The sequence below is a fragment of the Meles meles genome, chromosome X, assembly GCF_922984935.1.
Source record: "Meles meles chromosome X, mMelMel3.1 paternal haplotype, whole genome shotgun sequence".
NCBI classification, from domain to species: Eukaryota; Metazoa; Chordata; class Mammalia; order Carnivora; family Mustelidae; genus Meles; species Meles meles.
In genome coordinates this window covers 15206635-15228162 of record NC_060087.1, presented here as the reverse complement: position 1 = coordinate 15228162, position 21528 = coordinate 15206635, and the positions used below count along the sequence as shown (strand labels likewise).

The following is a 21528-nucleotide window of genomic DNA, read 5'->3' as shown; positions in this document are numbered from 1 at the left end:
AGATCAATTCAGACAGATTCCTCTGTTCATCGGCTTCACAAAAGTTTATGTATTAGTAACTTCAGTTCAAGATTTTCTTGAAACAAAAATCAGTAGGTCAAAGGAAAAAAAAAAAGGCAGTGTGATTTACCTATCCCACCATATCACACTACATGTGAGTGAGCTAAATTAGAGGTTTCATGGCAAAGAAAGGCTTACTTGTGACTCACTAGGACCAGTATGAGAATTTGCTGAAATAAAAAAAGTCCATTATCCAAATCAATAATAATTATTTTTGCACATTTTTCTAATATGGATCAATACACAGAAGATTATAAGTGTAATCGACAGAATTATGTACTTTGCAAAAACTACGGGAAAAATCTGAAAAACATTTTATGGTTATTGGTAAATTTGGAGCTGGCTTTTCAATTTATGCCCTACCATTTTGTACCCTATGTTAATACTGAGTTGACTTAAGAGTTTGTGAATTTATTATGGACAGATACGGTTTTGAAATGGAGACGCTTTCACTTCAAAGTAAACTCAATTGTTCTAAAAATGATGAGTCAGTTTTATTAATGTAGATTCAAATAGTCAAGGAAAATGATATTTTGGTATTTAAGTTTTTAGAAAACTTTTTAAGATTTTATTTATTTATTTGACAGAAAGCACAAGCAGGGGGAACAGCGAAGGGGAGAGGGAGAAACAGGCTCCCTGCTGAGCAGAGAGCCTGATGCAGGGCTCGATCCCAGGACCCTGGGATCATGAGGGAGTGGAAGACAGATCCTTAACTCACTGAGCCACCCAGGCACCTAGTTTTTAGAAAACCTTCCAGTATGTTAAGAACAGTTGGGGCGTGTGATTCTATTTTTTTTGAGAATACATTTTGTAAAATTGAAAAAAAAAAAAAAAATGACAAACCCTAAGACAGGTTCCTAATACATGAACATCAACTAGGTTGGTAATAGCATGTAAGCGCTCCCCTCCCCGAGAAGCACATAGAAGTGTTGTTACAAGATCTCTTCAACTGAGTGACAAGTAAGAAGGGATAAGGGCCTGAGAGCAGTGGTGAATAAGTCCTCCAGAACTGGAAATTCATAAAACAGCGTCCCTCCTGGCTAATTCCTCTCTCAGGGAGGAAGCAGTGGAAGTGGGCAGGGGCAGGGGGCCAGTGGCAAGGGCACAGAAAGTATGCAGGGCAGAGGCTGGGAGTGGCAGGTCCCTGGCAAAGCCAAGTCACCTTGGTGGTGTCGGATGGTTGCTAGAGGAGATCAGCCTCTCAGTCTTCTGTCTCTCATGTGCCTCTCTCTGATTTTTTCCTTTAGTGACCTGCAGGATCCCGTTGTATGTCTTCCTGGTCATCCAGATGGCTCTCCATTTTCTTCTAGCAATTCCATCCCTGTTGTTCCTCAGGCTACCGTTCTGTCCCAGGTGTCCAGTGCCTTCTCTTTTCCTGAACCTCTGAATCACCCACCTATAACCCAGAGCCCTCCTTCTCCAACGCGAGTGCTTCACCTTCCTTCTCCCCAGCCTTCAGCTCCCCTAGCGTCGAGCTCTGCCATTGATACGCCCCCCAGTTCTGGAACTATCTCTTCCCCTACGCCCCAAACTGATCTTTCCCACACACTGCCACCTGTGAAATCCTCACTTTCCTCTCCCACCGCGTCTGCCCCTGTGGATGTCATCACGGCCACCTCACCTCCTGACAAGACAGGTAAGTATGGCGGAGCCAGGCTGCAGCTGTTTGTTACAGTCTGGCTTCCGGAAACGCAGGAGCTAGCCTGCCGAGTCAAGATAACTGTAATAAGACTGGCTTGACCCTTTCTTTTTATGATGTCTGCTTGATTTTGAGAGCTTTCCTCCAGATATTCATAGAACATAGATATGGCTGAGTTTGATTGTTTTAAGCAAGAGAGTGGAGAAATAGCTCTGAGGCAAACATACCCCATTTTATTGAGATGAGTTAGTTTACAGGTTTGTTTCTTCCATAAAAGGTTATGAGGTCACTTTCCAACATTCTGAAGAGGAAAATTTTGAACTTTATTTATTTTTTTAAAGATTTTATTTATTTATCTGACAGACAGTGAGGGAGGGAACACAAGCAAGGGGAGTGGGAGAGAGAGAGAAGCAGGCTTCCCACTGAGCAGGGAGCCTGATGTGGGGCTCGATCCCAGGACCCCGGGATCCTGACTGAGCCAAAGGTGGAGGTTTTAACCCACTGAGCCACCCAGGCTTTTTTTTTTAAGATTTTATTTTTACATAATCTCTACATCCAATGTGGGGTTTGAACTTGTGACCCTGAGATCAAGACTCGCATGCTCTTTTATTTTTTTTTAATTTTTAAATTTTTAATTTAATTTAATTTTTTTTAAAAAAATTATTTATTTATTTGACACAGAGAGAGAGATCACAAGTAGGCAGAGAGGCAGGCAGAGAGAGAGGAAGGGAAGCAGGCTCCCCGCTGAGCAGAGAGCCCGATGCGGGGCTCGATCCCAGGACCCTGAGATCATGACCTGAGCCGAAGGCAGCGGCTTTAACCCCCTGAGCCACCCAGGCGCCCCTCTCATGCTCTTTTAGACTGAGCCACCTAGGTGCCTCAGTTGGGTTTCTTGCAGTATAATTTACATACGATAAAATTCATCCAGGTCTGTGGCTAGATGAAATTTTTATAGTTCCACGAGGTTGGATTAAACACCCAGACCCGCTCAGCCACCATCATGATACATAACATTTTCACCCCCAAAGTTCCTTCATGTTCCTTTGTAGTCAACTCCTAGCCACCACCCCCAGCCCCTGGCTACCACTGACTGATCTGTTTTGTTTTCCTATACGTTTGATTTTTCCAAAATGTCTTATGAAGAGAATCATACAATATGCAGCCTTTTGGGTCTGGCTGCTTTCAGTTGACATAATATATTGGAGAATTGGAGATGTGTCCACATTGTTGCAATTATCAGTGTCTCCTACCTTTTAATTACTGAATAATAGTCCATTGTACAGAAGGATCACAGTTTGTTTATCCGTTCTTTCTTTCTTTTTTTTTTAAAGACTTTATTTATTTGACAGTGAGAGATCACAAGTATCGGAGAGGTAGGCAGAGAGAGAGGAGGAAGCAGTCTCCTCGCTAAGCAGAGAGCCCGATGCGGTGCTAGATCTCAGGACCCTGGGATCATGACCTGAGCCGAAGGCAGAGGCTTTAACCCACTGAGCCACCCAGGCACCCCTATCCATTCTTCAGTTGATAGACACTTGGGTTGTTTCCAACTTGGGGATATAATGAAAAGCCTCTATAAACATTCACAAACAAGTCTTCTTGAGACATGTTTTTCTTTCCCTGGGGCAAATACCTAGGAGTCGTGGAGTCTGTCGTGTTTCTTTATTAGTGATTTTTCCAGTACGTGTTCATAAAATGATTTGGCTTCTCTGTCACAGAAACGGTTTATACCAGCAGCATCAGTGATTCTGATCTTGAGAGTCAAGTGTCCCAGATGGAAAAGGCTCTGTCCTCAGGTAGCTTAGAGCCTAACCTCGCGGGAGAAATGATAAACCATGTCAGCAAACTCCTTCATTCCCCACCTGCCTTGCTGGCTCCTCTGGCCCAGAGGTAGGTATTAGCAAACTGATGTGCTCAAGAGAGGGGACCCTCTAACGGCAATGATACTTATCAGGATTAATTACAGCCAAGTACTTTTCTCCCACAGAAGAGGTTCATAATGTTTCGTTACATTGCTACTGCATATTCTGCTTCGAGTGGGGAAGACAAAGTGGGAGTGTTGAATTTGAACCACTTGTCTTTACAGATTGCTGAAAATAGTGGATGACATTGGCTTACAGCTGAATTTTTCCACCAAGACCATAACTCTTACCTCCCCTTCCTTGGCTCTGGCCGTGGTCAGAGTGAATGCTAGTAATTTCAACACAACTACCTTCGCCGCCCAAGACCCTGCAAATCTTCAGGTACATCCTAATCCTTTGTGAAAAAACCCTTTTCTTATCTATGATTGTAGCCTCCATGTACTTTGTGCTGGAGGCAATTACTGCTTATAGTCAGGGGTGATACTCAAAATATTTAACATCTAGAATGGTGTGGCACCGCGGAATCAGAAACAGGACATTGGTCTTGGCTGAAGCAGGATCTGAGAGGTCCTTGGGCCCAGTGTTAACCTTCTAGCTCCTAGATCATGGAAGTTTTGCAGGGAGGCGGGGGGGCTCAGGTGGGGAGAAGTGTCCAGTAGAGCGTTCTGGGCAGTTGCAAGAGAGCAGGGACATCAGCTACTTATCAACCCATTTCAATATTTTAACAAGCATTTGGACTGCACTGATGTCAGTAGCGGAGCGGACTATCAATCCTGCTTCTAGCATTTTCTATCCACCTATTAGAGGGATTAGAGGCTGGAAATGCCCAAGTCAGACCAAGTCTTGCCCTTTTTGCCTTTTAACTTAATTTGTATAGTTTTCCCTTTTCAAGTTTAGTGCATGCGGTTCTACGAAGACTTTGCCCTAACAGGCGGCCAGTTGGTGTGTCTGCAGTTACAGTTTTCAGCACTGCCCACCCCCCCCAGCCCCAGTTTCGTTGAGCTATAATTGACACAGAGCGTCCTACACTTTCCAATGGTGTCCGTATATCTTTAAAATGTTCCCTTTCCTGCTCTGAGGACTTGTCTCTCTATTATACATCCTCTCCAGTTTCATGGCGATCAGAGAGACAACAACCTATTTGACAGAGGTTACCACAAATAAATGCCTTTACAGGATCCTCCTCCTTAATTAGTCCTTACATTTTCCATCTATTCATTATACTAGCCCCAAGCATTTTTATTATCTCTTACTTGATTTTCAGGTTTCTCTGGAAACCCGGCCTCCTGAGAACAGTATTGGTGTTATTACGCTGCCATCATCACTGATGAGTAATTTACCAGCTAATGATGTGGAGCTCGCTTCCAGGGTTCAGTTTAACTTCTTTGAAACACCTGCCCTGTTTCAGGTAAGGTTAATGCTAATTGGTGTGGGTTTAGGTTTTATTTTGGAGGGGGGCAGTTTCGTTTCTTTTCATTCCCCATGAAAGCGACAGTTTATTTTGATTTATTTATGGTGTTCTGCAGCTTATTTTGATTTATTTATCTCAGAGGGTTATTTATTTATATGTGAGAGAGAGAGCGTGCAGTAGGGAGGGGCCGAGGGGAAAGGAGAGAGAAACCCTCAGCAGACTCCCCGCTGAGCACAGAGTCCAACACAGGGCTCGATCTCCTGACTCTGAGATCATGACTCGACCGGAAACCAGGAGTCAGACGCTTAACCACCCGCCATCACCCAGGTGCCCTTCCAGTTTGTTTTTAAACAGGACCTAAGGATAAATAACGATAACTAATGTTAGCCTGCTACTACGCACTCAGAAATGTTAACTTTAATCCTCCCAACGACCCTGTGAGGGAATAACTATTCAACCACTATGCCAATTTTGCAGATGAGGGCAAGGAGGTGCAGAGAGCTTAACTTGCTCAAGAACACACAGTTTAAGCAGCTTCGTGTTCGATTCTCTTGACAGTTCCTGAGGGTCCTGTTCTGTCCGTTTGTGAAATTTCCGTCAGTAGTTAGAGCACGGTATGGTGGAGCAGGCTCTGTTTCTAATCGTGGGCCCACCAAGGAATAAAGGGACTTTCCCAAGGATTACTCCTTGACCCTCAATTTCAATTTCTCACCTGGATTATAAAATCAACTGTGTGAACTTACTGTTCTTTAGGGTCCCTTCCTGCTCTAAAAGCCATCTTGTTGATTCCTTGGTGTGCTAGGACCCTGCCCTGGAGAACCTCTCTCTGATCAGCTACGTCATATCGTCCAGCGTGGCAAACCTGACGGTCAAGAACTTGGCAAGAAACGTGACGGTCACCTTAAAGCACATCACCCCAAGCCAGGTGCGGGAGGCCTGTCTGGTCCCTCCTTGGACCAGACGCGCTTGCGCAAACCACATCTGTCAGACTTGGCCTGAAAGAAGGAGATGGAGCGGAACCTCACACTCGGTTAAGGCAGCGTGTGAGGCTAGGATCATAGGGTCGCCCTGCTGGGTTTTAGCGTGCCTAATAACTGATCACCTCATTTCCAAGAAGGTGCGGCGCCAAAGCCAGCTACTGTCCAGTTTAGTGCATTGAGATCTGCAGCTACAGGTCTGATTCTCACCCCCAAAGAGAAACCATCGCTCACTTCCGTTCAGATGGAGCAGTATCTGTGACCATACTACTCAAAGTCTGGTCTGCAGGCCTGTACCTTTGGCATCAGCCGGGCGCTTGTGAGAAATGCCCACTCTGAGGCCCCACGCTGATCCCCGGAATCAGAACGTGCATTTCAGCAAGGCCTCCAGGTGGTTCCTGCGCACAACGGCTGAGTTTAAGGAGTGCTGACCTGTGTGGGACTCGCTTGCTGCTAGGGACTAGAATAAAATAAGAATTCTCCCAATATCAAGAATGAGATGCTGAAATTTGAAAATTTCATATTATTTTTCCAATTGCTTTTCAGTTTTTTCAGCTCCATGAATTGATGATTTGTCATTTATTTTTCCACGGCAGGATGACTTCACCATGAGATGTGTATTTTGGGACTTGGGCAGAAATGGTAGGTATCAGTCGTACCTTTTTCAGTCTCGAGTGGGCAGGGGTGGAGAAGAGGAGGAAGGGGTAATCATTGAGACCGCGGCCTCGCTGATGGGACAGATACTTTTCCCAATACCACCAGGTGGCCGAGGAGGCTGGTCGTCGGATGGTTGCTCTGTGAAAGAGAGGAAGCGGAATGAGACCGTCTGTACGTGCAGCCACCTTACAAGCTTTGGCGTCCTACTGGTAATAACCCTATGCTACATGGCGTTTGACTCTGGGTCTGCGGGGCAGCTGGGTGTCCCGACATGATGTCTGATGTGATGGATGAATTTGATCAGCAGATAGGATATTGTAGCAAACTTACAGAACAATGAAATTACTCCTCCAATGAGCAAGTGCACTTGAAAGATAATACTTGGGGTGCTGGGATGGCTCAGTCAGTTTAGCGTCTGCTCTCAGGTCAGGTCATGATTCCAGGGTCCTGGGATCGAGCCCCGTGTCAGCCTCCCTGCTCAGCGGGGAGCCTGCTTCTCCCTCTGTGGCTCCCCCTGCTTGTGCTCTCTTTCTCTCTGTCTCTCTCTCAAATAAATAAAATCTTTAAGAAAAGAAAAAGAAAGATAATATTTGACAGTGGAATTTGTTTTTCCCCCAGTCTATTTTTACACATAAATTTTCCTCTTTTAAATAACAGGGCCTAGGGGATTCAGATTAAAATGGGTAAGAAAAATTGTTTAGTTTGCATTGCCCTTTAAACCCTCCTTTTTTTTTTTTTAAGATTTTATTTATTTATTTGAGAGAGAGAGAAAGAGAGAGAGCAGAAGCGGGCAGGAGAAGGAGAAGCAGGCTCTCTGCCCAGCAAGGAGCCCGACACAGGACTGGATCTAAGACCCTGAGATCATGACCAGAGCCAAAGGCAGACGCTTCACCAACTGAGCCACCCAGGCGCTGCACACTTTAAAATTTTCATAAAGGGCGCCTGGGTGGCTCAGTCATTAAGCATCTGCCTTTGGCTCTGGTCATGATCCCAGGGTCCTGGGATTGAGCCCCGCATCCGGCTCCCTGTTTGGCAGGAAGCCTGCTTCTCCCTCTCCCACTCCCCCTGCTTATGTTCCCTTGCTTGCTGTGTCTCTGTCAAATAAATAAAAATCTTAAAAAAAAATTTTTTTTTCGGGGCGCATGGGTGGCTCAGTGGATTAAGCCTCTGCCTTCAGCTCAGGTCATGATCTCAGGGTCCTGGGATCGAGCCCCGCTTGGGGCTATCTGCTCAGCAGGGAGCCTGCTTCCTCCTGTCTCTCTGCCTACTTGTGATCTCTCTCTCTCTGTCAAATAAATAAAATCTTAAAAAAAAATTTTTTTTCATAAAATGCTCTGTCATCAGTTTTCTTTTTTTTGTCATCCAGTTTTCTTATGTAAATCTCTCCAACAGTCCTACGAGACAGGTGGAATGGGGTGTTGGTACTTTTATTTTAGGAAGTTGGAATTAAGACTATTTGGTTGGCCAGTGTCCTAGTCATAGAACTAAGAAGTTTAAGAGTCTGAAGCCAAATTCAGGTCTTTAGGCTCCTAGCCCAGTGCTTTCCCAGTGCATCGTAATGCCGCCGCCTCACTGACCAGACAGATTCTCTTCCCAATCCTGACAGCTGGCCAAGGAGGCTGGTCGGGTGGCTGCTCTGGGAAAGACGGGAAGCGGAACGAATCCGCCTGTACCTATCACGTACATGGTCTCTGGAGTCCACCAGACCAGAATTTGGGTCCCAGCTCCTCCATTTCATACTTGGGTGCCTTTGCGCAAATTATCGACCCTCTCTGGGCCTTGTTTTCGCTATTTTTATGTGATGATGATAATTGGGTCTACCTTGTAGGTTTGTTGACTAAACTATGGATGGGCACTTCGAACACTCTAATAATAATAATATTGTTATTGGTTATTATTGGTTTACAATAATAAATGTAAACCATGGCTCTTTAATGTATTGAAAATATTTGGTCTTGAAAGCAGTGTTTTATTTTGCAGGATCTGTCTCGGACATCCTTGCCACCTTCTCAGATGATGGCTCTGACGTTTATCACCTATATTGGTTGTGGGCTTTCATCCATTTTTCTGTCAGTTACTCTGGTAACCTACTTAGCCTTTGAGTGAGTATCCACACCAGACACTTGGGGTGTAGGATGCAGTATCCATCTCCACTGCCAAAATGTATTAATGACGTGTGCTCTTTGGCCTACATTATCCTATATGCCATCCATTGGTGCCACCTGTATGCGAAACTTCGTGGGACTTTTTGGTTAAAATGCTCACTTTCTTCTACTAGTTTGTACACTTACTGAAGGCAGAGGTTGTGTCTTTTTTTTTTTTTTTTTTAAAGATTTTATTTATTTATTTGACAGAGATCACAAGTAGGCAGAGAGGCAGGCAGAGGGAGGAGCAGGCTCCCCGCTGAGCGGAGAGCCTGATGCGGGGCTCGATCCCAGGACCCTGGGATCATGACCTGAGCCGAAGGCAGAGGCTTTAACCCACTGAGCCACCCAGGTGCCCCAGAGGTTGTGTCTTAATCATCTTTTTACCCTAGAATGATGCCTGCTGCCTAGCCGACATTAGCTGTAAAATGAAAGATGAAGGCAGACCTTGAAACTCAGGAGCTTCTGATCTGATGATAGACCATAGCTTTGCTTACACCATAAGAGCTCTCTTAAGTTACTGAGTTTCCAAGTTACACTGAGCAAACAAAAGACTAAAAACAGTAGCAGGTATGGGGACGAAAAAGAATAAGAGGCAGAAGACCTCCCTGAACAAGATCGATATTTCATGAGTGCAGTCTTGTGAGTCCTACCAGAATGCATTACAAGTAATAACATCACCTTCTTGGTTTACGTGAAGGTTCCCTTTGGTCATTTTGGGGTGTGGGGGGGATTGGGGGGGGCGGATTCCAACAAACTCTGTTGGGTAAAAAGAAAATAGGCACTTCATTACATTAACTAAATTAAAGAATATGTAAGTTCTGGGGTTTAGATTTCGGACACTGCTTAGGAAATGTAGAAATTTCCTTGCAGTGCCAAACGTAGGGTCCAGCTGTAACTACAGATCTTCTAGTGGACCTTTGGAAATGTGATTAATGAGACTAAATGACCGTCAGGCCAGCCATGACTCAGAATGATTTCACCAGGTCCAGTTTCTCACACATAGACATGCACATGTCATCAGTTCTCTCTGATTTCCTCTGCCTCTTTCATTTAGCTATAGTTTAAACGCTTCTCTCCATGATCTCATTTTAACTAATAGCATAATAGGGGATCTGGCTCGGTTTTGAAGATCTGAATGTAGGAGCCTGTTGTAGGAGAAGCAACAGCAGTGCTTCTTGAAGTCATTTGGGAGAAATGAGGGTGGGTGCTTGGTCGATTCCACTACAAATTACTTAAAAGGATGGGTCAGCCCAGCACATGAAAGGTTCCCCGGAACTGTGAATAGAGATTTTCCATATTGTTAGGACAGCAGATACTCTGTTTCGAGTTTTCCTTTGTTGCTGTTCGGGTTGCTGATTTTTAATGCCTGCCTCCAGCCCCACCGGGACATACACAGGGAAGAAATCGAAGCATATAGACATTGACCAAAGAACACAAATACATTTCTTGGATATGCTCACATAAGGCTTGTCAGATTGCGGTGCTAATTCTTTTCTTGTCCTCTCCTTTAAGGAAGCTTCGGAGGGATTACCCTTCCAAAATCCTCATCCAGCTGTGCGCAGCTCTGCTCCTGCTGAACCTGGTGTTCCTCTTGGACTCGTGGATAGCTCTGTATGACATGCGAGGCCTCTGCATCTCCGTGGCTGTATTTCTGCACTATTTTCTGTTGGTCTCATTCACCTGGATGGGCCTAGAAGCATTCCATATGTACTTGGCCCTTGTGAAAGTGTTTAATACTTACATCCGGAAATACATCCTCAAATTCTGCATTGTTGGTTGGGGTATGTATAATCTGACTTGTACATGGCCTGGGCTTTCTCCAAAGCTCTTGCTCTGCTGTTGTGGTTTTTTCATCAGGTAGAGACGATGGTAAAGCAGGTCACACTTAGCAGGTTTCTTAAACAGCTGTATTGGGCGCCTGGGTGGCTCAGTGGGTTAAGCCGCTGCCTTTGGCTCAGGTCATGATCTCGGGGTCCTGGGATCGAGTCCCACATCGGGCTCTCTGCTCAGCAGGGAGCCTGCTTCCCTCTCTCTCTCTCTGCCTGCCTCTCTATCTACTTGTGATCTCTCTCTGTCAAATAAATAAATAAAAATCTTAAAAAAAAAAAAAAAAGACTTGTTAAACAGCTGTATTGTCCTTACATGGTGCACTGCCCAAAGGGAAACCTTTGTCCAGTCTCTCTCTCGTTTTGTTTTTTTTCCCCAGGATTTATTTATTTGTTTTAGAGGGGTGGGCAGAGGGAGAGGGAGAGAGAAACTTGAGCAGACTCTGTGCTGAGTGCGGAGCCCAGTGTGGGGCTCGATGTCATAACCCTGACAGGTAATCTAACCTGTGCTTGAACACTTCTGTTATTAGGGAGCTCATTATCTTTGTTAAAAAAGGAAAAAAATTCAACTGACTAAATTTTAAAGATCTTACTGGCTCTATTCAGGGAATTCATGAATCAGCAGCATCCAGTCTAACAGACAGAAAGGAGCTGTACAGGGGCGCCTGGGTGGCTCATTGTGTTAAGCCTCTGCCTTCGGCTCAGGTCATGATCCCAGGGTTCTGGTATGGAGCCCCACATTGGCGGGGGTGGGGGGGGTGGTCTCTGCTCAGCAGGGAGCCTGCTTCCTCTTCTCTCTTTGCATGACTCTCTGCCTATTTGTGATCTCTGTCAAACAAATAAAATAAATAAATAAAATCTTTAAAATAAAAAGGTGTTGTACAAAAGGAAAGATGTTAATAGGCAAAAGGAAACAGGAATAAGCAAGTTATGCTAGGCAAAAAAGCAAGTTCGTTATGGCCAGGTTCCTTTCCTTTAGGGGATGACAGAAGTGTCCATCAGGCAGATTACCTAACTAGTGCTAATAATGTGATTCCCGGTTTAAGATTCCATTTCTGGGAGAGCTGAAATTGTAATTAAGTCAAGTCTCAGTTTCATGACCTGGGGCTTACCATAAGTGACTCAATTCTAGGTCTGTTGTCTGGTTTTTAATACCTTACAAAGCAGCCAATCACCATTTTCTAAAGCCCTACAGCTCTGATTTCCCATTAAGTTCACTTGGCTCTCCGGCGGCACTCACCCAGTGGTCTTGTTCTTGCTTTGTAAGGCAAAAAAATAATAAGCTGACGCCTCTCTGCCAAAGAGCCCTTTAGATAATCTACAAGTAATATATAACACTGTGAAAAATGCCCTGTTTTGGGGCGCCTGGGTGGCTCAGTGGATTAAGCCGCTGCCTTCGGCTCAGGTCATGATCCCAGGGTCCTGGGATCGAGCCCCGCATCGGGCTCTCTGCTCCGCAGGGAGCCTGCTTCCTCCTCTCTCTCTGCCTGCCTCTGCCTACTTGTGATCTCTCTCTCTCTCAAATAAATAAAATAATAAAATCTTAAAAAAAAAATGCCCTGTTTTTCCATGTATTTTCACACAAGTAACCCCACGAAGGACAAGCCGGTAAGGTTACCACAAGGCAGTTTATTGCTAACACCCAGTAAGGAAACCGGCTTAAAGCGATGACGTGATTTACCCAACTCACACAGTTTGAGAGCAGCCCTGCCTGGCTTCCTGATTTCTCATGCATATCCTTTCCACTGAATTAGGGCTGCCATCCCTCCCTGTCTTCTTTTTCAGGCTGAATATTCCTTCAGCTATTCTCTACACAGCAGTACCGCAGACCCTTTACAACCCTTGCCACCCACCTGTCATTATATCTCTGTCAAGAATAACAACACCTTTCCACAGAGATGAGTCACTTCTTCCTAGAAAAATCAATCACCGCTTCTGACATTGGGCATGGATTCAGTCTTTGTGGAACACCAAACGGCCACATTCTCGGTCCTGGACAAGCTCCACAACCCCAATATTTTATTTTTAGGAAAGTGTTTCACTTAGGAAGTCATCGTATATTAGTGTCTCTGTAAGGTAGAAATACAAGAGAATTCAATGAAATTTTATGTTACACTGTACCAGGCGCCCCAACTTATGAGGAGGAATTGTTTTTTATTTACCAGAGACTTGAGATTGGATGTCAGGCTGGTCTTTGTGCCCAGAATGTGAGCTGTCTGCGTGGAGTCAGCTGAGGGGTGACGGGATGGGGGGTGAGAGGGACTCCTTCCCAACCAAATGCCATTTTAAACTGGGAAGAGCCTTCTCATTGTGCTGCTGCTTTGTGGAAGCACCAATAAGCCCTTGAAAGAGCCAGTATGGCGGCAGTCAGCACCCCCAGATCAACCGGGTCTGCTCCCCAGTCCGTCAGTGGGTTCCAGGTAGTCAGTGGAGGATTTGGGGTTCATAATGGAAGATTTGCCAGGAGTGGCTGATAACCCTACTATGTTGTTTACATTTTCGAGTCCTTCATTTTGCTGGCCACCTGAGCCTCAAAATTACATTCCAGATGTGTGTAAGTTAAGGATAACTCTAGCTGCTGTAGCCGACCAAAAAAAAAAACCAAAACAAAACAAAACAACAACCCTCAGAAGAAGATAATTTCTCACGCACAGTCCAGTTAGCAGGACCAGGAGGTCTGTGGTCTCGAGGTTAGTCAGGATCCAAGCTATTGGAAACTCTCCCTCAGGACAGGGCTTCCAAAGTTGCCATGAATTTGAGAGAAGAAAGAGTGGAGAATCTCATATAGGAAGTTTCTGTGGGACAAGCATAGAGGTAGAGCAGATCACTTCTGTCAATATCCCATTGGCCACAACCTGGTCACGTGGCCACATACACCGAGCTGCAAAGCAGGCTGGGAGAGGTCCAGCCGCGTGCCAAGGAGAAGGAGAAGCAGGGTTTGCCGAACAGCTCACCAGTCTGCTACCTGAAGAAAATAGAATGTGATCTCCAGTCTTTCTTTTCACCACCTTGGTTACTAGAACTCCGTGTGACTGATGTTTTCCCATTTCCCAGGGGTACCAGCTGTGGTCGTGACCATCGTCTTGGCTATATCCCCGAATAACTATGGCCTCGGATCCTATGGGAAATTCCCCAATGGCTCACCCGATGACTTGTGAGTACAAAGCCCCTGAGGGAATGTTAAGTGAACTGGAAAACAGAATTCTCCAAGAAAGTGGAGTATGTAATTAGCGTATCAACTCCGACTCTCATCCTAATAAAATCCAGTCTTCTCAGTTACGTGTGTAATGAGATAAGCTAGTCAGAAATGCCACGCTCCTACTTAAGTATTAAAAAAAACGAATTGGAAGTATTTTGAAAATACTTTTCTAAGCCTCTGATAAAAAGGAAATACCGGCTACATTATATTAGAAAAGATTCATGGATAGAGTTGCTAAGATTTAAGGGGAGTAATCCTGAATGTTTCCAAAGAATAGTTTTTAAATACTTCTAATCACCAAGTGTCCTAAAATAAACTCCTAGTGTTTTGTTTTTGTTTTTGTTTTTTTTCCTTTGAGCTTTAAGTGGTTGTTGGAGGGCAGCTGGTTTTATCTTTTTTCTCTCTTATACTTTTAGGAGATGTCTCAGTAAAACGATAAAGATTCATTGTATCATTTTGTACCATATTTCAGCACTGTAATATGTTCCCCATTGTTTTTCCCCCCAAATTCCAGTTGCTGGATCAACAGCAATGCTGTATTCTATATTACAGTTGTGGGATATTTCTGTGTGATATTTTTGCTGAACGTCAGCATGTTCATCGTGGTCCTGGTTCAGCTCTGTCGAATTAAAAAGAAGAAACAATTGGGAGCCCAGCGGAAAACCAGTATTCAAGACCTCAGGAGCGTTGCCGGCCTTACGTTTTTACTGGGCATTACTTGGGGTTTTGCCTTCTTTGCCTGGGGACCAGTTAACGTCACTTTCATGTATCTCTTCGCCATCTTTAACACCTTACAAGGTGAGCCCTACAGCGCCAACCGGGCATGAATGATCCCAGTCGAGCTAAAAATGTCTAAGAGTTAGAGTACCTGTGAAGTGGCTAATTTCGGAGCTTAAGACTTCCTTGTTGAAAACAGATTCGTGTCCGAAAAAGGGAGCTTGGAGATCCTTGGAAGAAACGGGTACTTTTTTCCTCCTCCTCCATAACCACAAATGTCCCAGTGACTTCTGGCTGGGCCTGCCTTCTAGGTCTGTTTGATGTGAAGACAATGAGAAGTCAAAAGATAGAGCCAAGTGGCCACAGCCTGGCCCAGGGACTCTTATTAAGTCTTTCAGATCAGATTGGCATTATAAAAGACTTGTCAGCTCTAATTAATTTTCAGTGGAGGTACTTGGTCATTAAATGCTAAGCGGGCTAATAGGTTTACATAACAATAACGATAATTCATGTCCCTTGGTTTCCTTTTATTCCAAAGCTGCTGGGATGCCTTTCCATTCATCCTGGTCTCCCAGTTTCATCTTTTCCTTCCTGTTGCTTTTAGCTCCCACAGGGTCCTCCCCGCCCTCCTGGCAGTTCCTTTCCGCAGTAGATGGTTTTGCTGGTTTTCAAAGAAATCCCAACCTGAGATTGAATTCAAATGCCTAATTTGGAGGAAGCCACTTAATATACTTGTTGGTTACATGGTTTGTTCGATTTTTTTAAAAAAGATTTTGTGTATTTAGAGATTTATTTCTTTATTATTAGAGAGAGAGAGATAGCGAGGAGGGGCCGAGGCAGAGGGAGAGGAAGGAGAGGAGAGGAGAGGAGTGGAGCACGATGCAGGGTTCCATCATGGGATCCTGAGATCAAGACCTGAGCCAAAATCAAGAGTCAAGGCTTAACTGACTGAACCACCCAGGCGCCCCTGTTAATTTTAACTCACAATGTATCAGTTCCTGAATTAGTATATCCAGGTGTTATACTACATAGTATTAAACAGGAAAGTTTTATTTTCCATAATGGCATGCTAAAAGAGAAAAGGAAATATGCCCAAATCACACTAATCACAAACACAAAAGCAAGGTACCTATCCTCATATTTGTTGTGGAAACTGATCCTGCCTCTCAGTCTGCATTTCCCCCAGAATGTCTTCTCATTAGAATAGGAATAGATAAAAGGAACATGTCCCTTCCTTTACAAAAGGAAACTGAAGCCTAATTCACTGGGCTTTGGGTTAAGGAAAGCTGAGTGTACGTTCTCAGTTGGCACTTAGGTAGGCCCATCTGGATCTCTCTCATACCTGCCATTTCTCCTCTTACGCAGCCAACGGGGGCTGCCCAAGGGTGGCCAATAAACAGGGGTGAGCGGTAGTCAAGATGGCAGGTTCCAGGATGGGCACGTGTACTGTACTGGAAGGAAACCTGACACTTAAAAGGAAGATTTTACAAGAACGACTGGGGTTTCAGGAGAGGGAGAATTCAGAAGTCGTCCATTTATTCGGCAGATATTTATGGGCAAAAGCCTTGAGACGTGGTAGCAGCTTGGGGCCCTGTGTCACAGGACCAGGAAGAAGGTGGGCGAGGAGGCAGACCTGAGTCCCTCGCTCTGTAGTGTTGCTTTCTTTGTGGCCAGTACAGCAGTGGAGAATTTCCTTGAACAGATTAGAGGGAGGCTGGAAGGCAGACAAGGACATCACTGTGGGCCACCGGGCTTGGGAGGAAGAGGGAAGGGCTGGAGAGGAAGAGCCGGGGCTTTGAGACCAAGGAGGATGCGGCACTTGACAGGGCATGAAGACGGATCATAAATACGGAAGCGTGAGAAGGAGGAGCCTAGGTCTGAGCTGGCATTCTGAGGGCAGTGGAGGAAAGATCCGGAATGCCCAGGATGGGATATGAGAGGAGAGACAGTTTGATGAAGTTCTAGAACCTAGGTGAGGTTCGGTGGGCTGAGGTCCGGAGCGGATGACCAAGAAAGAATTCTTGAGACATCTTTGGTGCAAAATGGTGGTTTATTAAAGCCCGGGGACAGGACCCGTGGGCAGGAAGAGCTGCTGCCCCGGGTTGTGAGGGATTGCAGGTTATGTACCCTGCGGTTGGGGGAAGGTGAGGGGAAGGGAGGTTTCAACGGAGTTTTCATATGCTAAAGAGGGCCTACTAGGTGCCAGGAGTATCCCTGAGGTCTTCTTGATCAATGCCGTCTTTTGGCAAGCTATTAACATCAAGATACTTGGGAGATTCCTGGTGGAATGTCACATTTCTGCTATCAAGCGTCTTTGTTAGAGAGATTTAGGTTCAGAAGAGATTTAACTATATTTACATTTCCTTCTACGTCAGCCTCCTTCAGTTTTGTGTATAGAGGGGAGGGCGACTTTAGGGCTTGAGGAACGGAGTTATTTGCATCTGGAAATTATCAATAACACAAGGTAACTTCTTTGTTTGTAGATCTCTAGGACATTTGTAAACCAAGGGGAACTATTTGTTTCCATTTATGGCGGTCAGGGATGCCTGAGGAACGCTACACATATTACTGAGGGGAGCTGATGGAGAGGGGGTGCAAGGTGCCAGCTTTGGCTTTGTCCTCAGCCAGCCTCCTGCTCCCTCATCAAGTTGAATTTTGGAAACAAGGAGTTATCATTCCTCTCATAAGTATTTTTTATCTTACAAAGAGAGTCCCTTCAGGGTGCCTTCCAATAGCAGAATTTCTAAAGACTTTGGATTTTTTTTTTTTCCAATTTACAAAATTTCACTTTGCCTATAGCTGCCAAAGATTTTATCTTTTGTGCAGAGGAAGCTCATGACACTCAGGTCTCAGTCTGGAATTATGTTACAGGTTTCTTTGTTTGTTTTTCCTCCATAGGATTTTTCATATTCATCTTTTACTGCGTAGCAAAAGAGAACGTCAGAAAGCAATGGAGGCGGTATCTTTGTTGTGGAAAGTTACGGCTGGCTGAAAATTCTGGTAAAGATTGACCTTTTTCTCCTCTTAAATCTTGAGGAAAAGACATAAGTTAAGATCTAAAGCCATCCATGCCAAAGGGCTGTCGGATCAGGAAATCAGTGAATGGATTCCAATTGTGAACATTAGGGGGAAAAAGCCGTGGTGAATTAAAAAATAATTGCTTATAATCTGGGAATTTTGTGAACAATAGGATTAACAGGCTCCTTGGTTCTTAAATGAAACAAGAGTACAATTTTTCCTTTTGAGCTCAGGTTTTCCGTTTGTCCGAAGTCATTTGTCCTATTTCCCTTAGAACTTGGTAAGCCTTGGCTCAACCTGGGGGTGGGGGGAGGCGGTGAAACAGGTGATGGGGACTCTGGAGGGCACGTGTCGGTGATGAGCTCTCCGCACGTGTTGAAGGGCTGAGTCACTATAGCGTACCCCTGAAACTAATAATGCACTATATGTAAACAAATTGGACTTAAAAGCATTAAAAGAATTCTATAATTCTTTAATAAAGCATATTAGTTTCTTATTTAAAAAGAGATAAAAAAAGCCTTTGGCTCAGATGTTTTTTCCACAGGTCCTGGTTGTCTGTTGCTTAATTTGTTAGTGGGCCAGACGTCATGTAGGAGTTGTAGCATACCTTGGTTATTTTGAAGTTATTTTCAGGCATGCCCTGTGTTGCAGAGCAAATGGCTCCTTTTCAAGAAGATAAGAAAACTGAAGTACTGTTTGAAAACATAAATTCCTTTTACATGAATACTGCCTTTACCGTACGGCGGAGGCCCGTTGACAGGAGATCTGCCCTCAGAAAATGGCCGTACATATAGTCTGGTCCCGTTAAGTCATATAAGAGCCACCCGTCGCCACAACACAGTGGTCTTGTGTTCTTTTTTTTTTTTTTTTTTAAGATATTATTTATTCCTTTGAGAGAGAGAGTCAGAGCACACATGCAGGGCGAGCTGTACAGGGAGAGGGAGAAGCAGACTCCCCACTGAGCAGGGAGCCTGATGCAGGACTCCATCCCAGAACCCCGGGGATCATGACCCAAGCTGAAGGCAGATGCTTAACCCCCTGAGCCAGGCAGGCAGGAGCCCCATCTTGTGTCCTTCTTTTTTCCTTAAAGATTTTATTTATTTGACAGACAGATCACAAGTAGGCAGAGAGGCAGGCAGAGAGAGAGGGGGAAGCAGGCTCCCCGCTGAGCGGAGAGCCTGACTCGGGGCTCGATCCCAGGACCCTGGGATCATGACCCGAGCGAAAGGCAGAGGCTTTAACCAACTGAGCCACCCAGGCGCCCCTCAGTGGTTATCTATAGACACAATCAAATCAGCGTGGCCTTTAGTTCAAGAGAATGTAGGCTACTTTTAACTAAGTGGTCCTTTAGAGGATAAAAAGGTAAATAGTCTTACATGCACACACATTTGATCACAGCAACTAGTGAAGTGTGTGACTCCTTTGTAAGAAGAGGCAGTGAGATCTGGACAGTTGCGAGAATGAGTTCCACCGTGATCTGTCTCTTGCATTTGAGCTTCAACATTCCGCCCTATTTCTCTGAAATGCTTATTCTGCTGTAGACTGGAGTAAAACTGCTACTAACGGTTTAAAGAAGCAGACTGTAAACCAAGGAGTGTCCAGCTCTTCAAATTCCTTACAGTCAAACAGTAACTCCACGCACTCCACCACGCTGCTGGTGAATACCGATTGCTCGGGCCTTGCGAGCGGGAACGGTACGTATCCCTCAACATAGTACTTCTCAAGCCAGTGTTTGTTTTATTAAAGTAGTTTTCTCCTTTTCGCGGCATTTTTGCTAAGCAAAGAGAAAAAGTACCTATGACGAGTGGATCGAAATGTGGCTCCCTTACGGAACAGAAAGTTTACTAACTCAGATGTATTTAGTTGAGAGCAAATACCAGAAAAGCAGTTTTTTAAGGTTTAGTTTTTCATGATGGGACTTAATGATGACCTAAAATGTTTCACATTGCACACCCTAATTTCAGGACTGCCCAGAAACCTTAGTGCTGTGTTCCTGTATAAGCTGTACTGAAAATAGTTAAGACCATATTGATTTTTTTTAAAGATTTTATTTATTTATTTGACAGAGAGAGATCACAAGTAGGCAGAGAGGCAGGCAGAGAGAGAGAGAGGAAGGGAAGCAGGCTCCCCGCTGAGCAGAGAGCCCGATATGGGACTCAATCCCAGGACCCTGAGATCATGACCCCAGCCGAAGGCAGAGGCTTAACCCACTGAGCCACCCAGGTGCCCAAGACCATATTGATTTTTTTTTAAAGATTTTATTTATTTATTTGACAGCCAGAGATCACAAGTAGGCAGAGAGGTAGGCAGAGAGAGAGAGGAGGAAGCAGGCTATCCGCAGAGCAGAGAGCCCGATGCGGGGCTTGATCCCGGGACCCTGGAATCATGACCTGAGCTGAAGGCAGAGGCTTTAACCCACTGAGCTACCCAGGTGCCCAAAACCATATTGATTTTTATAGTACATCTGTAATCATACATATTTTTAATACTTTTAAACCTTCCTATTTTTTGCTTGTCGTGTTTGTCCATTCTTTCCCACAGCATGGCTGCCTTGTGGCAGTGCCCAGATCCCCATTAATGTATCAAATACTGCCAGGATGAATTGTGGCCAGTTCCAGGGACCATGAGATTTTTGCTGCAACGCCTCCTTATACTAATTCTGACATTTCTAGCTGAAACTTCCATTACATTTTCTTTCTTTCATACACTGGGGCTGTCCATTACTCATAAAGGCTTATGTACTTCATTCGTCTTTGGCTTCTTAATAAAAACGTCTATTTCTGCTCATATACTTTCGCCTTCCCTGGAGAAACTGCCTTTATTCATTGTGTTAGGATATTAATTATTTAATTCGTTTAATTTAATTTAATTATTTTAATTATATTCTAATCTCCTAAAGATGGGAGGTCCTGCTGGTTGATAGAGAATTTTAAAAGTACAATAGAATACCTCTAAGTTGAGGTTTCTCAACCTTGGCACAGTTGACATTTGGAGCTAGGTAACTGTTTGGTTTTGGGAGCGGGGAGCCTGTCCCATGCGGTTGGGGGTTGGGGACGTTTAGCAACATCCCCGGTTTCCACCCACCAGATACCAGGAGTACCTGCCCCCTCACCTCCAGTTGTGACAACCAAAAATGTCTTCAGATATTGTGAAATGTCCCCTGAGGGGCAAGATCACCCACCTGCCCTTCACTGAGAACCGTTACTGTAGAAGATGAAAAACACCTACCATTTGGTCTTAGCTCCTTAACTGTAGTTGTCAGGGTAAGAGCTCTGGGTTCTAGGACAAATGGCTCTATGGGGAATGACTCAACGTAAGTAAAGAGAGCAGAGGCAGTAGTGATTAAGACTGGCTGGTAAGTTAGTGTGAAAAAGCAAGTTCAAAGCCGAGAAATCAGAGGTGTGAGGTAAGCCATCGTGAATCCTCGCAATCACAACATGTTGGAAAGTCTGTTGGCTTGGATAGAAATGTTTGGAGCTCTTAAAGCCAGAGTTTTCCATATTCTAGAAACAACTCACAGATGAACCCTCACTTGCCTAGCCTGTATTGCCATATTTCGGGCAATCCGATTTGACGGAAGCAACACATTTTTGTGCAGCTGTTTGACATGGCTGATTTGACACAGCTGTTTTTGGTGGCCGACAGTGAGGGTGTGGGTAGATTTTTCGCCACCGGAACGGCCGAGTTTTTAATACCGTGTAACAAGCTCATCAGACGGGCATCCCTGACTCCTTGGGCTGCACACCAGGATCTGTGATGGATGAGCGATGGGATGGGCCTCTCCAAAAAAGAAGGTGGAAGCTTAATGGTTTATTTCACCAGGTCAGATTGTCCCTGCACCAAAATGTCCTCAAACCAAAATGTCTAAAGCAGGACCGCTGGCCTCAGATGGTCACATGCCCTATTTGGGCTGTGTTGACTGTATCCATCACCTAGTTTGTGCAAATGCCGCCTTTCTGATTATGCGCGAGCAGCTATCTCATTCTGCAGGGGGGGCGGTCCACAAGCTCACATTTTT

General features: G+C 44.8%; 1 protein-coding gene across 3 annotated transcripts in view; it reads left to right on the top strand.

The window, feature by feature from the left end:
- ADGRG2 (adhesion G protein-coupled receptor G2) overlaps positions 1 to 21528 on the top strand; it is a 137592-nt gene that overhangs the window by 112846 nt on the left and 3218 nt on the right. For all 3 annotated transcript variants that reach the window (XM_045996496.1, XM_045996494.1, XM_045996495.1), the window contains 13 exons: positions 1308 to 1696; positions 3415 to 3586; positions 3783 to 3939; positions 4823 to 4966; positions 5772 to 5894; positions 6543 to 6588; positions 6709 to 6812; positions 8584 to 8705; positions 10263 to 10531; positions 13631 to 13730; positions 14290 to 14573; positions 17391 to 17492; positions 19052 to 19204. In XM_045996496.1, the coding sequence (XP_045852452.1) occupies positions 1308 to 1696; positions 3415 to 3586; positions 3783 to 3939; positions 4823 to 4966; positions 5772 to 5894; positions 6543 to 6588; positions 6709 to 6812; positions 8584 to 8705; positions 10263 to 10531; positions 13631 to 13730; positions 14290 to 14573; positions 17391 to 17492; positions 19052 to 19204 (2165 nt within the window). The remainder of the gene's footprint in view (positions 1 to 1307; positions 1697 to 3414; positions 3587 to 3782; positions 3940 to 4822; positions 4967 to 5771; positions 5895 to 6542; positions 6589 to 6708; positions 6813 to 8583; positions 8706 to 10262; positions 10532 to 13630; positions 13731 to 14289; positions 14574 to 17390; positions 17493 to 19051; positions 19205 to 21528) is intronic.